Source organism: Hemiscyllium ocellatum, chromosome 3, assembly GCF_020745735.1.
Source record: "Hemiscyllium ocellatum isolate sHemOce1 chromosome 3, sHemOce1.pat.X.cur, whole genome shotgun sequence".
Classification (NCBI taxonomy): domain Eukaryota; kingdom Metazoa; phylum Chordata; class Chondrichthyes; order Orectolobiformes; family Hemiscylliidae; genus Hemiscyllium; species Hemiscyllium ocellatum.
In genome coordinates, this window is record NC_083403.1 from 3,548,880 (window position 1) to 3,564,530 (window position 15,651).

The 15,651-nt window shown below is 48.9% G+C and overlaps 2 protein-coding genes across 3 annotated transcripts in view; one reads left to right on the forward strand and one right to left on the reverse strand.

The window, feature by feature from the left end:
- The window catches only part of mrpl2 (mitochondrial ribosomal protein L2), a 39,548-nt gene extending 34,397 nt beyond the window's left edge, over positions 1–5,151 (forward strand). Inside the window, exons 7-10 of the mRNA XM_060850707.1 lie at positions 1,135–1,250; positions 2,053–2,163; positions 2,796–2,869; positions 4,889–5,151. Of these exons, the coding sequence (XP_060706690.1) occupies positions 1,135–1,250; positions 2,053–2,163; positions 2,796–2,869; positions 4,889–5,101 (514 nt within the window). The 3' untranslated portion in view covers positions 5,102–5,151. The remainder of the gene's footprint in view (positions 1–1,134; positions 1,251–2,052; positions 2,164–2,795; positions 2,870–4,888) is intronic.
- Positions 5,152–5,673: 522 nt separating this feature from the next.
- Positions 5,674–15,651, reverse strand: part of LOC132836138 (phosphofurin acidic cluster sorting protein 2-like) — a 481,204-nt gene continuing 471,226 nt past the window's right edge. Inside the window, exon 25 of one of the 2 annotated variants that reach the window (XR_009647339.1) lies at positions 5,674–5,984. The gene's annotated coding sequence lies outside the window, so the exon portion shown is untranslated. Of the gene's footprint in view, positions 6,016–15,651 lie in introns of both variants that reach the window. The other variant, XR_009647338.1, reaches the window with a different exon arrangement.

Below are 15,651 nucleotides of genomic sequence, written 5' to 3' on the forward strand. Positions count from 1 at the left end.
TTGGGGGTGGGCATGGGGTGTTGGGGTGTGTGTGAGGGTCCGGGGTTGTTGGTGGTGGGAGTTGGGGGCGGGGGTGTGGGGTGTGTGTGAGGGTCCGGGATTGTCGGTGGTGGGAGTTGGGGGCGGGGGTGTGGGGTGTGTGTGAGGGTCCGGGATTGTCGGTGGTGGGAGTTGGGGGCGGGGGTGTGGGGTGTGTGTGAGGGTCCGGGGTGGTGGGAGTTGGGGGCGGGGGTGTGGGGGGTTTGTGAGGGTCCGGGGTTGTCGGTGCTGGGAGTTGGGGGCGGGGGGTGTGGGGGGTTTGTGAGGGTCCGGGGTGGTCGGTGGTGGGAGTTGGGGGCGGGGGTGTGGGGGGTGTGTGAGGGTCCGGGGTGGTCGGTGGTGGGAGTTGGGGGCGGGGGTGTGGGGGGTGTGTGAGGGTCCGGGGTGGTCGGTGGTGGGAGTTGGGGGCGGGGGTGTGGGGGGTGTGTGAGGGTCCGGGGTGGTCGGTGGTGGGAGTTGGGGGCGGGTGTGGGGGGTGTGTGAGGGTCCGGGGTGGTCGGTGGTGGGAGTTGGGGGCGGGGGTGTGGGGGGTGTGTGAGGGTCCGGGGTGGTCGGTGGTGGGAGTTGGGGGCGGGGGTGTGGGGGGTGTGTGAGGGTCCGGGGTGGTCGGTGGTGGGAGTTGGGGGCGGGTGTGGGGTGTGAGGGTCCGGGGTGGTCGGTGGTGGGAGTTGGGGGCGGGGGTGTGTGTGAGGGTCCGGGGTTGTTGGTGGTGGGAGTTGGGGGCGGGGGTGTGGGGGGTGTGTGAGGGTCCGGGGTGGTCGGTGGTGGGAGTTGGGGGCGGGGGTGTGGGGGGTGTGTGAGGGTCCGGGGTGGTCGGTGGTGGGAGTTGGGGGCGGGGGTGTGGGGGGTGTGTGAGGGTCCGGGGTGGTCGGTGGTGGGAGTTGGGGGCGGGGGTGTGGGGGGTGTGTGAGGGTCCGGGGTGGTCGGTGGTGGGAGTTGGGGGCGGGGGTGTGGGGGGTGTGTGAGGGTCCGGGGTGGTCGGTGGTGGGAGTTGGGGGCGGGGGTGTGGGGGGTTTGTGAGGGTCCGGGGTGGTCGGTGGTGGGAGTTGGGGGCGGGGGTGTGGGGTGCCCTCTGACCTGGCCTTTGTGCTGCAGGTCCGCTGACATCGCCCTGATCGCTGGGGGCAGCCGGAAACGGTGGATCATTGCCACCGAAAACATGGAGCCGGGCGACATCCTCAAAACATCAGGACAGATCGGCCGTATGGCAGGTCAGTCAGCAACTCCCCGTCCAATCCCAACCCTCCCCCATCCCCCTCCTCCTCTCCACCTCCAACTGCCCCATGGGGGGACAGGGACTGGGGGAGGGGGGGGGAGACGATGGGGTCTAAGGGGGGATAGAGAGGGAGGGCGGGGAACAAGTGGGGAGAGGGGGAGGAGAGAGGGAGGGCAGGGAACAAGGGGGGAGAGGGGGAGGAGAGAGGGAGGGCAGGGAACAAGGGGGGAGAGGGGGAGGAGAGAGGGAGGGCAGGGAACAAGGGGGGAGAGGGGGAGGAGAGAGGGAGGGCAGGGAACAAGGGGGGAGAGGGGGAGGAGAGAGGGAGGGCAGGGAACAAGGGGGGAGAGGGGGAGGAGAGAGGGAGGGCAGGGAACAAGGGGGGAGAGGGGGAGGAGAGAGGGAGGGCAGGGAACAAGGGGGGAGAGGGGGAGGAGAGAGGGAGGGCAGGGAACAAGGGGGGAGAGGGGGAGGAGAGAGGGAGGGCAGGGAACAAGGGGGGAGAGGGGGAGGAGAGAGGGAGGGCAGGGAACAAGGGGGGAGAGGGGGAGGAGAGAGGGAGGGCAGGGAACAAGGGGGGAGGGGGGGAGGAGAGAGGGAGGGGACTGAGGGTGAGGGGGCAGGGACCGAAGGGGAGTGGGCGGGGACTGGGGAGGGGTAGAGGGCGGGGTCCAAGGGGGAGTGGGCGGGTGGGAGTGATGGGGGTGGTGAGGGGGGGATGGTGAGGTCAGGGTATGACACACTAATCAGCTTCTGACGAACTCTGTCATTTGGCCACCTTTCTCCCCCCCCCCCAGTGTCTGCCAATGAGGGAGATGCCTATCCACTTGGAGCCCTTCCTGTGGGAACGCTGGTCAATAGTTTGGAGTTGTATCCAGGGAAAGGAGCCCTGTACATCCGAGCTGCAGGTCAGTGACTGCCCTCTGTGTCCAGAGATTGGGGGGAGGTGGGGTGCGGTGGTCAGTGTTCCCTGTATCCGAGTCTCTCTTCCCCCCCCCCGTCCTCTGTGTCTGGGTCAGCATTCTTCCCCCCCCCCCCCCACCGTGCCTGGGTCAAGGGTCAGCATCCCGCGCCCCCTCTCTGTGTCCGGGTCGGGAGTCAGCGTTTTTCCCCCCCCCCCCAGCTGTGTCCGGGTCGGGAGTCAGCGTTCCCCCCCCCAGCTGTGTCCGGGTCGGCTGTCAGCGTTCCCCCCCCCCCCCCAGCTGTGTCCGGGTCGGGGGTCAGCGTTCCCCCCCCCTCTGTGTATTTATCGGAGTGTGTGTGTGGGGTCAGTGGGGAGGGGGAGTTTGGAGATGAGACACTGATTTACCACAAGGAGGGGACTGCCCTCAGTGCAGGAGCTAATGTCCACAGAATCCTGTCCCTTACTGCAGCCTGGGTCATTGCTGCTCTCACAGTGGTTTCTCTCTGTCCCACTCCCCTTCTTTCCCTGTCATCACCCTGACTCTCTATCCCCACCTCCACCCCCATCCCCTCGCCCCCTCTCCCTCCAATCCCCCCCCTCTCCATTCCTCCCATCTGAACTCCCCGCTGATTGCAGGTACCTGTGGTGTGTTGCTTCGGAAGGTGAATGGCACAGCGATCGTTCAACTCCCGTCCAAGCGCCAGGTTCAGGTATGTCTCTCTGTACCCCCTCCCCCCTCACACCATTTCTGGACCCCCTCCCCACCTCATTTTCTCTCTCTGTAGGACTGTCTCTCCATGTCTCATTCACACTCCCCCCATGTCTATCTCTCCCTCTCTAAGGCTTTCTTCCTCAGACGCCTTTATAAATGCATTTGAGGGTAGAGGTTAGCCAGGGACAGAGAAGGGCACCAAGGGGGGGCAACCTGTGTGTGAAGCTGCAGGATATTTCTCATCTGTCTTCGCTCTGGAAAGGGAGAATGTAGGTACGGAATCAGGAAAAGGGACTGTGAGGAACTTGCACAGTTTAACATAGGAAATGGAGAGGTATTGGAGGCTCTGTTGGGCTTAAGAACAGACAAAACCCCTGACCCAGATGAATTGCACCTCAGGCTGCTATGGGAGGTGATGCAGGAAATTGCAGGGGCTCTGATGCACGTTATTAATTCCTCTCAGACCCCAGGGAAAGTGCCAGAGGACTGGAGGATGGCTGATGTGGTTCCACTTTTTAACAGGATTGGTAGAGGTGAACCAGTGAGCCAGTTACACACCCGAGAGTCTCACATCAGTGATAGGGAAACTATTGGAGAAAATTCTGAAGGAGCAAATTAATACCCACTTGGAAAGCTCTGAGTTAATTAGGGATAGTCAGCATGGCTTTGTCAGAGGGAGGTCAAGCCTAACAAATTTGTTGGAATGTTTTAAAAACATGATCAAGTGAGGATGAGGGAATTTCAATTGATGTTTATCTGGATTTTAGCAAAGCTTTTCACATGGTCCCACATGGGAGACTGAGGGGATTAAAGTACACAGAACTGAGGGATACTTGGCAAGATGGATCAGAAACTGCCTGAGTAAATCAGACACGAAGGCTGTGTGAGTGACTGGATGCTGGTGTCCAGTGGTGTACCACAAGGATCAGCACTGAGACCCTTAGTGTTTGGTATATACACAAATGATATGATGGAAATGACACCAAGATTGGTCTAGTGGTTAGTAGCAAAGATGATGGTTGTAGGTGACAGGAAGATGGAGCTTGGGCTACATAGTCAGAGCAGTGGCAGATGGTATTAAACCCTGATAAGTGTGAGCTGATTCACTTTGGAAGGAAAAACAAGATGAGTCAGTATGTAATGAATGGCAGGACACTGGGTAGCTCAGAGGAGCAGAGGGATCTTGGGATAATTATTCACAGATCCCAGAAGTCAGCAGAGCTCGGGAATAGGGGTGTCACATGAGACACTTGCTTTTATCAGTCATGGTGCAGAGTATAAGAGCAAGGAGGTGATGTTGGAGTTGTACAGAGCATTGGTCAGGCCACAGCTGGAGTACTGTGCAGTTCTGGTCACTTCCCCACAGGAAGGATGTGACAGCACTTCAGGGGTACAGAGGAGGTTCACCAGGATGTTGCCTACGATGGAGACATTGAGCTACAAGGAGACACTAGATAGGTTTGGATTGTTTTCTTTAGAGCAGAGCAGAGAAGACTAAGGGGACATGACTGAGGTGGATAGGATTGTGAGGGGTATGGACAGGGTGAATAGAGAGCAGCTGTTCCTCATGGTAGAGGGATCAAGCACAAGAGGGTGTGGTGTTAGGGTAACGGGCAGGAGATTCATAGAGGATTTGGCAAAAACCTTTTTCACTCAGGGTGGTGGGAATCTGGGATGTCTGGGAAATCTCACCAACCTTGGAAAAAATATTTAGATGAGCATTTCAAATATCCTGACATTCAGGGATATGGGAGAAGAGCAGGATATTGGGATAGTGCAGTTTTAGTGGTGGTTATGTGAGTACAGAGGGCCCTTTTCTGTGCTATATGAATCTATGAAAGGCTCCCTTTCACTCTATCCATGTCTCACTCCCTCTCCTGTGTTTCTGCCTCTTGCCCTTGCTCTGCCTCTTGCCCTCGCTCCCCAACACTGTCTCTCTCTCTCTCTCCCCGTCGTGCTGACATTCACTCTCGTCCCTCTCATGTTCCCTGATTCTTGCTCCCCCTGCCCCCTTCAGGTTCTCGAATCGTGTGTAGCGACTGTCGGCCGTGTGTCCAATATTGACCATAACAAGCGAGTGATTGGTAAAGCTGGTCGTAATCGCTGGCTGGGGATCCGGCCATCGAGTGGCCTCTGGCAGAGGAAGGGTGGCTGGGCTGGTCGGAAGATTCGGCCGCTGCCTCCCATGAAGAGTTATGTAAATCTACCGTCACCAGGGACAGTGAGCTGAGTTACCTGTTCGAGGGCAGATCCTGTACATTAAAGATCTTACTGAGACTACACTGCTTTTACCTCTGCTGCTTCCACAACCAATTTCTTCCTTTTGGATTTTCTTTATTATTCACTCATGGGACGTGTGTGTGAAGGGCTGGGCCAGCCTTTATTGTCCATCCCTAGTTGCCCCTTGGAGAAGATGGTGAGTTGCAGTCCATGTGCTGTAGCTTGACCCACAATGTCCTTAGGGAGGGAATTCCAGGAGTTTGATCCAGTGATATCGAAGGATAGTGGCACATTTTCAAGTCCGGATGGTGAGTAGCCTGGAGGGGAACCTGCAAAGGGGGTAATGTATCAATTGCCCTTGGGAAGGTGATGTGGTGAGCTATTATCGATGATAATCCAGCCCCACTGCCCCATGGGCCACATCTTTATCAATGTTTTGATTCAATTAACTGGCAGATTGGTTCCATTTGCTGCTGCCTTACAAAATAAACAAGATTTTCATAAAGTTTCAAAAGGTTCAATCACTTTATTAATAACCAAAGCATCTTTGTAAACAAGTGGCAAAACGGATGAACGTCTGAGCTAGAATCCAGAATGAGAACTATGTCCTCTTTTAATTTCAAAACAGACAGACACAACCTAAATGAGAACTAAGATTCTGCAAAGATAATATTTTGAAAAGTGAAAATAAAATATCCTGTTGGTTAATTCTAAAAACTAGGAATCAAACTGGATCCACTCTCCAGCTGCCCGGAGTTTCTTGATTGGAGTCCAATGGGTGAACAAGGTTCCCTTTTGGGTGGAAATCCAGCTCGATTCATCACTGTTCACTTCCTCAGTGATTAAAGTGCAGTCAGAAATCCTGAGCTGGCGAAACTGGCAGGTTCCATGTACTTCACAGAACAGAGTGAGAAACAAACATCCCTAAGTTGATGAAACATAATGTGGTTTATAAAAATAATTTAGACTTGAATGTCAGAGGGTTACTCGATAAGTTTGCAGATGATGCAAAAATTGACCGGGTGGTTAATCTTTAGAGGATAGCCTTGGATTACAGGGGGATAGAGACTGGCTGGTCAGTGGCAAATACAAAACCACATCTGGGTCAATGTGAGGTGATGCACTCAGGCAGGACAAACAAGGCAAGGGAGTACTTGAACGATAGTAGGACCCTGGGATGCACTGGGCACCAGAGGGACCTTGGTGTTTCTGGACACTAGTCCCTTAGCAGTACAGGTGGATAATGTGGTTACTTGCCTTTATTAGCTGAGGCGTGGAGGTTATGTTATAACTGTATAAAACATTGGTTAGACCACAACTAGAGTATTGTGGTCTAGAATTCAAGATTGTAGAAGGAATGTAGAGGGTGCAGAAAAGGTTTATCAGGGCGATGTGCGGTTTGCAGAGGTGTGTCAGGGCGATGTGCGGTTTGCAGAGGTGTGTCAGGGCGATGTGCGGTTTGCGGAGGTGTGTCAGGGCGCTGTGCGGTTTGCGGAGGTGTGTCAGGGCGCTGTGCGGTTTGCGGAGGTGTGTCAGGGCGCTGTGCGGTTTGCGGAGGTGTGTCAGGGCGATGTGCGGTTTGCAGAGGTGTGTCAGGGAGCTGCGCGGTTCGCAGAGTTTCTGTGATGGAGAGATTGGACAGACTCTGGTTGTTTTCCATACTGCAGTGGAGACTGAGGGAGGAACAGGGTAGAGATGTATAAAATGATGAGAGAAATAGACCGGAAGAAAGTTTTCCCCCTTGATCTCCTTCAATCTCTGCCCCATGATCAGTGACCCAGAGGCAGAGACTGTAGGTTGGGACAGGAGATTTAGAAGGGGATGTGAGGAAAGCTATTTTCACCCAGAGGATGGTGAGAGTCCAGAACTTCCTGCCTGTCTGGCTGGGAGAGGCAGAAACCCTCATCACATCGGAGAAGGGTTTAGATGTGCATTTGCAATGCCAAACCCACCAGGCTAGGGGCAAGTGCTGGAAAATGGGATTAGAATGGCAAAGTGCTCGTTACAATCTGCGCAGCCTTCCTGGGTCTTTTTCAGCACTGTCTCTCTCTGATTCTGTGACTATTCCTTGAGTTGTCACAAATATGAGAATTTGATGAAACAGCTGAATTACCTGAATTGTTCAATTCAGCCAAAAAGAATCAAGTTTCTTCATGAGAAAGGAAAGAACTTGTATTCAAGCGACTCGAACAGTTTGTATGAAGGAGAATGAATACACAGGACCGAGAGAATCGATAAATGCTGTGGGTCGGGGAGGAATATAAATGTCAGTGTAGCACAGTTATGGCACCAGCCCTAGATTGCAGATATCAGGGAGATAGCTCCTTTTATGCTGACAAGGACACACTCTTGTGGATTCAGTGATTCTCAATCTTTCTTACACTTGATGAGCATTTGCCTTCTGTGTCTCTGGAGGGGATTTTTCCCCCTTTTGTCTTTAAACAAAAGAATTTGCAGAGAGAGTAGTTTGCAGGGAAATGATGAGTGACAGTAGCTACCAGGAGATTTTCTGTTCCTTCAGGCAGGAGGGGGACAGTGGGATGTATACACCTTCACTGGTTGGAGATTTCTGCTGGATTGTCCAAGCATAAAGTTAGCCACTCGCCCAGAACTGATCAAGACGAGGTTCCAATGAAGGGTCACTTGACCTCAAATATTAATGCTGACTTTTTTCCACAGATTGCCCCAGAGCTGCTGAGTTTTTACAGCAATTTGTTTTTGTCACTAACAAGATGTTCCTCTGAACATATACATGTGGTCCTAGCTGAAAAAGACTGTCTCTGGGTGGCCCTGATCTCATCGGGGGATACCGGGAGGGGGACATGACGTTCCTCTGACAGGGCGTGTAGGAAAACCGGAAATACAGAGATGGAGGAACAGGGAGTTTACATGGACCCAGCCCCAGGAAGAAGTCATACTGCTCAGTGTGGAGTGTGTTAGGTCGGAGGGAAACCCCAGCAGAGCAGCAGCTTTGCTCCCTGTAGCAGTTTGTGAAGACCCACTTTGCCAAGTGGTAGTGGACTGTGTCGGAGTGTTACTGAAAACAAAAGCCGGATGGCAGAATGTGCTCACACTGATGGAGATGCCACCCTGATTCCCAGAGGAACCTCCTTTCAGGCCCATTCCAGAGAGGGTACAGGTGGAAAACTGAGCCCAGGTTTTCACTTGTCCTGGATTCAACACCATCAGCAATCGGAGTGTAAACCAAAGTCCCCAGAAAGTCTTCCACAAACACAGGGCGTTTTGGACAAATACTATCAGACCCACAAAACTACCATCAAAGCAAACTCACAAATCTCCCCACCCTGGAATTTGGCCAAAGGATTAATTTCTTACTGCATGTTAGCAGTGTTTCCCGAAGTGAATCTATCAGGTTCACCGCATTCAAACTGATCTATGGTCATGAGAGAAGAGCTCCATTCAAGTTGATTAAGGAAAAGTTGCCGCCTCCTGGTTAGATTACAAATTCTAGGGAGATGTACAGGAGCATATAAAATTAACATGAGCATTTAAACATCTCTCAGGCGCAATGGAAAGACTGGTTCGATAACCATCAGGTATTGAGACTGTTAGAAGTGAGAGATGAAATAATGATATTGCTGCGTTTGCAAGGTGACCCTTTGAAAATGAAAGTCAGTGAACCGTGTATAGTGAGGAGAGTTAGGAAAGTGAGTGCTCAGAGAAATACTTCTGATGGTAGGAAGGGGCATCGCTACTGTCACAGAAACATGCCTGGAGGGAAGAGGGGGAGGAGGAACAAGTGGGTTAGCTGTGAACAGCAGTGCTAGAAGACAGGGGCAATGAGTGTGACGTGGAAGGACAGGCCAATGTGAACCTCCTACAATGGGACTGGCTAACACAGAGACTGAAACAATTAGATACTGTGTTCTCACATTCAGAGAAAGGACAATGGGAGGATCTGGTAAGAATTCTTAGGGCATTTAAGAAAATCTGCAGACACAGCTGTATGTACAATGTTCACCAGGAAGACATGGATGCAGGAGAATCCCCAAAGGATCCTTCCACATGTGACAGAAATGTACCTGTACCTGCATCAATGCCATCTAATGTATATTGCACCTGATGTGGTCTCCTGCCGCCTTGCGGATCGTTTCAGAGAACATCTCTGGGACATTCGCACCCATCAACCCCACTGCCCTGAGGCTGAAAACTGCTGGAGGAAGAACGCCTTGTCTTCCGCCTTGGGACTCTGCAACCACACGGGATTGATGTGGATTTTATGATTAGGTTGGATTCCTTACAGTGTGGAAACAGGCCCTTCGGCCCAACTAGTCCACACCGACCCTCCGAAGAGTAACCCAACCAGCCTCATCTCCCTCATGTACCTAACACTACGGGCAATTTAGCATAGCCAATTCACCTAACCTGCACATCTTTAGACTTTGGGAGGAAACTGGAGCATCCAGAGGAAACCCACGCAGACACGGGGAGAATGTGCAAACGCCACACACACAGTTGCCTGAGGCTGGCATCGACCTGGGTCCCTGATACTGTAAGGCAGCAGTGCTAACCACTGAGCCACCGAGCCACCCCTTTTGAAGACATGTGGGCTTGCCGGGGATTTGAACCCGGGACCCCTCTCAGGTCCAGGCAGGAGAAGATCCAAAGCGAGAGCCATACGTCTGGACCAATGAGCCACGTACCAGTGGCTCCGTTTCCTCATTCTCCCCCCAACCCCCCGCCGATCCAGGATGTACACACTCAAGGAATTCATCCACCTCAGCATGAGTGCTGACTTGATTAACCCAGTCCATATGTAAATCAAACTCTCTAATTATTACTAGGTTACCAATATTACATGCATTGCTAATTTCTTACTTGACAGAGTGCCCAACATTCGTATTTCGGTTCATTGTCCCAGAAATAACTCCCAACAAGACTTACTTCCCCTTGCTGTTTCTTCGCTCCACAAACTAATTTAACACTTTGATGCTGTGATCATTGATCCTTTCTTAATCCTGTATTGATGTCATCCTGACTGACGGGAAAAGGAACACACAAACTGACTGGGAAAGGAATACACAAACTGACTGGAAAAGGAACAGATATACTGACAAGAAAAGGAACACACAAACTGACTGGGAAAGGAATACACAAACTGACTGGAAAAGGAACAGATATACTGACAAGAAAAGGAACACACAAACTGACTGGGAAAGGAACACACAGACTGACTGGAAAAGGAACAGATATAGTGACTGGAGAAGGAATACACAAACTGACTGGAAAAGGAATACACAAACTGACTGGAAAAGTAAGACAAACTGACTGGAAAAGGAACAGATATACTGACAAGAAAAGGAACACACATACTGACTGGAGAAGGAACACACAAATTGACTGGAAAAGGAACACACATACCAAATGGAAAAGGAACACACAAACTGACTGGAAAAGGAACACACATACCGAATGGAAAAGGAACACACAAACTGATTGGAAAAGGAACATACATACTGCCTGGAAATGGCACACACAAACTGACTGGAAAAGGAACACACATACCGACTGGAAAAGGGACACACAAACTGACTGGAAAAGGGACACACAAACTGACTGGAAAAGGAACAGATATACTGACAAGAAAAGGAACACACAAACTGACTGGAAAAGGAACATACAAACTGACTGGAAAAGGAACAGATATACTGACTGGAAAAGGGACACACAGACTGACTAGAAAAGGAACACACAAACTGACTGGAAAAGGAACACACAAACTGACTGGAAAAGGAACACACATACCGACTGGAAAAGGAACACACAGACTGACTGGAAAAGGAACACACAGACTGACTGGAAAAGGAACATACAAACTGACTGGAAAAGGAACAGATATACTGACTGGAAAAGGAACACACAAACTGACTGGAAAGGGAACACACAAACTGACTGGAAAAGGAACACACAAACTGACTGGGAAAGGAACACACAAACTGACTGGAAAAGGAACACACAAACTGACGGGAAAAGGAACATACATACTGACTGGAAAAGGAAGACAAACTGACTGGAAAAGGAACACACAAACTGACGGGAAAAGGAACATACATACTGACAGGAAAAGGAACACAGAAACCGACTGGAAAAGGAACACACAAACCGACTGGAAAAGGAACATACAAACTGACTGGAAAAGGAACACACAAACCGACTGGAAAAGGAACATACAAACCGACTGGAAAAGGAATACACAAACTGACTGGAAAAGGAACACACAAACTGACGGGAAAAGGAACATACATACTGACTGGGAAAGGAACACAGAAACAGACTGGAAATGGAACACACAAACTGACGGGAAAAGGAACATACAATCTGACTGGAAAAGGAACACACAAACTGACTGGAAAAGGAAGACAAACTGACTGGAAAAGGAACACACAAACTGACGGGAAAAGGAACATACAATCTGACTGGAAAAGGAACACACAAACTGACTGGAAAGGGAAGACAAACTGACTGGAAAAGGAACACACAAACTGACTGGTAAAGGAACACACAAACTGACTGGAAAAGGAACACACATACTGACTGGAAAATGAACACACAAACTGACTGGAAAAGGAACATACAAACTGACTGGGAAAGGAAAACACAAACTGACTGGAAAAGGAACACACAAACTGACTGGAAAGGGAAGACAAACTGACTGGGAAAGGAGCACACAAACCGACTGGAAAGGGAAGACAAACTGACTGGAAAAGGAACACACATACTGACTGGTAAAGGAACACACAAACTGACTGGGAAAGGAAAACACAAACTGACTGGAAAAGGAACACACAAACTGACTGGAAAGGGAAGACAAACTGACTGGGAAAGGAGCACACAAACCGACTGGAAAAGGAACACACAAACTGACTGGGAAAGGAAAACACAAACTGACAAGAAAAGGGACACACAAACTGACTGGAAAAGTAACATACATACTGATGGGAAAAGGAACATACAAACTGACTGGAAAAGGAACACACAAACTGACTGGAAAAGGAACACACAAACTGACAGGAAAAGGAACACACAAACTGACTGGAAAAGGAACACACAAACTGACTGGAAAAGGGACACACAAACTGACTGGAAAAGGAACACACAAACTGACTGGAAAAGGGACACACAAACTGACTGGAAAAGGAACAGATATACTGACTGGAAAAGGAACACACAAACTGACAGGAAAAGGAACACACATACTGACTGGAAAGGGAACACACAAACTGACTGGAAAAGGAAGACAAACTGACTGGGTAAGGAGTACAAAAACTGACTGGAAAAGGAACAGATATACGGACAAGAAAAGGAACACACATACTGACTGGAAAAGGAACGCACAAACTGACTGGGAAAGGAACACACAAACTGACTGGAAAAGGAAGACAAACTGACTGGGAAAGAAACACACAAACTGACTGGGAAAGGAACACAAAAACCGAACGGAAAAGGAACATACAAACTGACTGGAAAAGGAAGACAAACTGACTGGAAAAGGAACACACAAACCGACTGGAAAAGGAACACACAAACTGACGGGAAAAGGAACATACAATCTGACTGGAAAAGGAACATACAAACTGACTGGAAAAGGGAACACACAAACTGACTGGAAAAGGAAGACAAACGGACTGGAAAAGGAACACACAAACTGACTGGAAAGGGAAGACAAACTGACTGGGAAAGGAACACACAAACTGACTGGAAAGGGAAGACAAACTGACTGGAAAAGGAACAGATATACTGACAAGAAAAGGACCACACATACTGACTGGAAAAGGAACACACATACTGACTGGAAAATGAACACACAAACTGACTGGAAAAGGAACATACAAACTGACTGGAAAGGGAAGACATACTGACTGGGAAAGGAACACACAAACCGACTGGAAAAGGAACACACAAACTGACTGGAAAAGGAACATACAATCTGACTGGAAAAGGAACACACAAACTGACTGGAAAAGGGACACACAAACTGACTGGAAAAGGAACATACAATCTGACTGGAAAAGGAACAGATATACTGACAAGAAAAGGAACACACAGACTGACTGGAAAAGGAACACACATACTGACTGGGAAAGGAACACACAAACTTACTGGAAAAGGAACAGATATACTGACAAGAAAAGGACCACACATGCTGACAGGAAAAGGAAAACATAAACTGACTGGAAAAGGAACAGATATACTGACTGGAAAGGGAACACACAAACTGACTGGAAAGGGAAGACAAACTGACTGGGAAAGGAACATACAAACTGACTGGAAAAGGAAGACAAACTGACTGGGAAAGGAACACACAAACTGACTGGAAAAGGAAGACACAAACTGACTGGAAAGGGAACACACAAACTGACTGGAAAAGGAACACACAAACTGACTGGAAACTGAACATACAAACTGACTGGAAAAGGAACATACAAACTGACTAGAAAAGGAACACACAAACTGACTGGAAAAGGACCACACAAACTGACTGGAAAAGTAACATACATACTGATGGGAAAAGGAACATACAAACTGACTGGAAAAGGAACACACAAACTGGCAGGAAAAGGAACAGATATACTGACAAGAAAAGGAACACACAAACTGACTGGAAAAGGAACATACAAACTGCCTGGAAAAGGAACACACATACTGACTGGAAAAGGAACAGATATACTGACTGGAAAAGGAACACACAAACTGACAGGAAAAGGAACACACAAACTGACTGGAAAAGGAACACACAAACTGACTGGAAAAGGGACACACAAACTGACTGGAAAAGGAACACACAAACTGACTGGAAAAGGGACACACAAACTGACTGGAAAAGGAACAGATATACTGACTGGAAAAGGAACACACAAACTGACAGGAAAAGGAACACACATACTGACTGGAAAGGGAACACACAAACTGACTGGAAAAGGAAGACAAACTGACTGGGTAAGGAGTACAAAAACTGACTGGAAAAGGAACAGATATACGGACAAGAAAAGGAACACACATACTGACTGGAAAAGGAACACACATACTGACTGGGAAAGGAACGCACAAACTGACGGGAAAAGGAACACACAAAAGGGGAAAGGGAGACAAACTGACTGGGAAAGGAACACACAAACTGACTGGAAAAGGAAGACAAACTGACTGGGAAAGAAACACACAAACTGACTGGGAAAGGAACACAAAAACCGAACGGAAAAGGAACATACAAACTGACTGGAAAAGGAAGACAAACTGACTGGAAAAGGAACACACAAACCGACTGGAAAAGGAACACACAAACTGACGGGAAAAGGAACATACAATCTGACTGGAAAAGGAACATACAAACTGACTGGAAAAGGAACACACAAACTGACTGGAAAAGGAAGACAAACGGACTGGAAAAGGAACACACAAACTGACTGGAAAGGGAAGACAAACTGACTGGGAAAGGAACACACAAACTGACTGGAAAGGGAAGACAAACTGACTGGAAAAGGAACAGATATACTGACAAGAAAAGGACCACACATACTGACTGGAAAAGGAACACACATACTGACTGGAAAATGAACACACAAACTGACTGGAAAAGGAACATACAAACTGACTGGAAAGGGAAGACATACTGACTGGGAAAGGAACACACAAACCGACTGGAAAAGGAACACACAAACTGACTGGAAAAGGAACATACAATCTGACTGGAAAAGGAACACACAAACTGACTGGAAAAGGGACACACAAACTGACTGGAAAAGGAACATACAATCTGACTGGAAAAGGAACAGATATACTGACAAGAAAAGGAACACACAGACTGACTGGAAAAGGAACACACAAACTTACTGGAAAAGGAACAGATATACTGACAAGAAAAGGACCACACATGCTGACAGGAAAAGGAAAACATAAACTGACTGGAAAAGGAACAGATATACTGACTGGAAAGGGAACACACAAACTGACTGGAAAGGGAAGACAAACTGACTGGGAAAGGAACATACAAACTGACTGGAAAAGGAAGACAAACTGACTGGGAAAGGAACACACAAACTGACTGGAAAAGGAAGACACAAACTGACTGGAAAGGGAACACACAAACTGACTGGAAAAGGAACACACAAACTGACTGGAAACTGAACATACAAACTGACTGGAAAAGGAACATACAAACTGACTAGAAAAGGAACACACAAACTGACTGGAAAAGGACCACACAAACTGACTGGAAAAGTAACATACATACTGATGGGAAAAGGAACATACAAACTGACTGGAAAAGGAACACACAAACTGGCAGGAAAAGGAACAGATATACTGACAAGAAAAGGAACACACAAACTGACTGGAAAAGGAACACACATACTGACTGGAAAAGGAACAGATATACTGACTGGAAAAGGAACACACAAACTGACAGGAAAAGGAACACACAAACTGACTGGAAAAGGAACACACAAACTGACTGGAAAAGGGACACACAAACTGACTGGAAAAGGAACACACAAACTGACTGGAAAAGGGACACACAAACTGACTGGAAAAGGAACAGATATA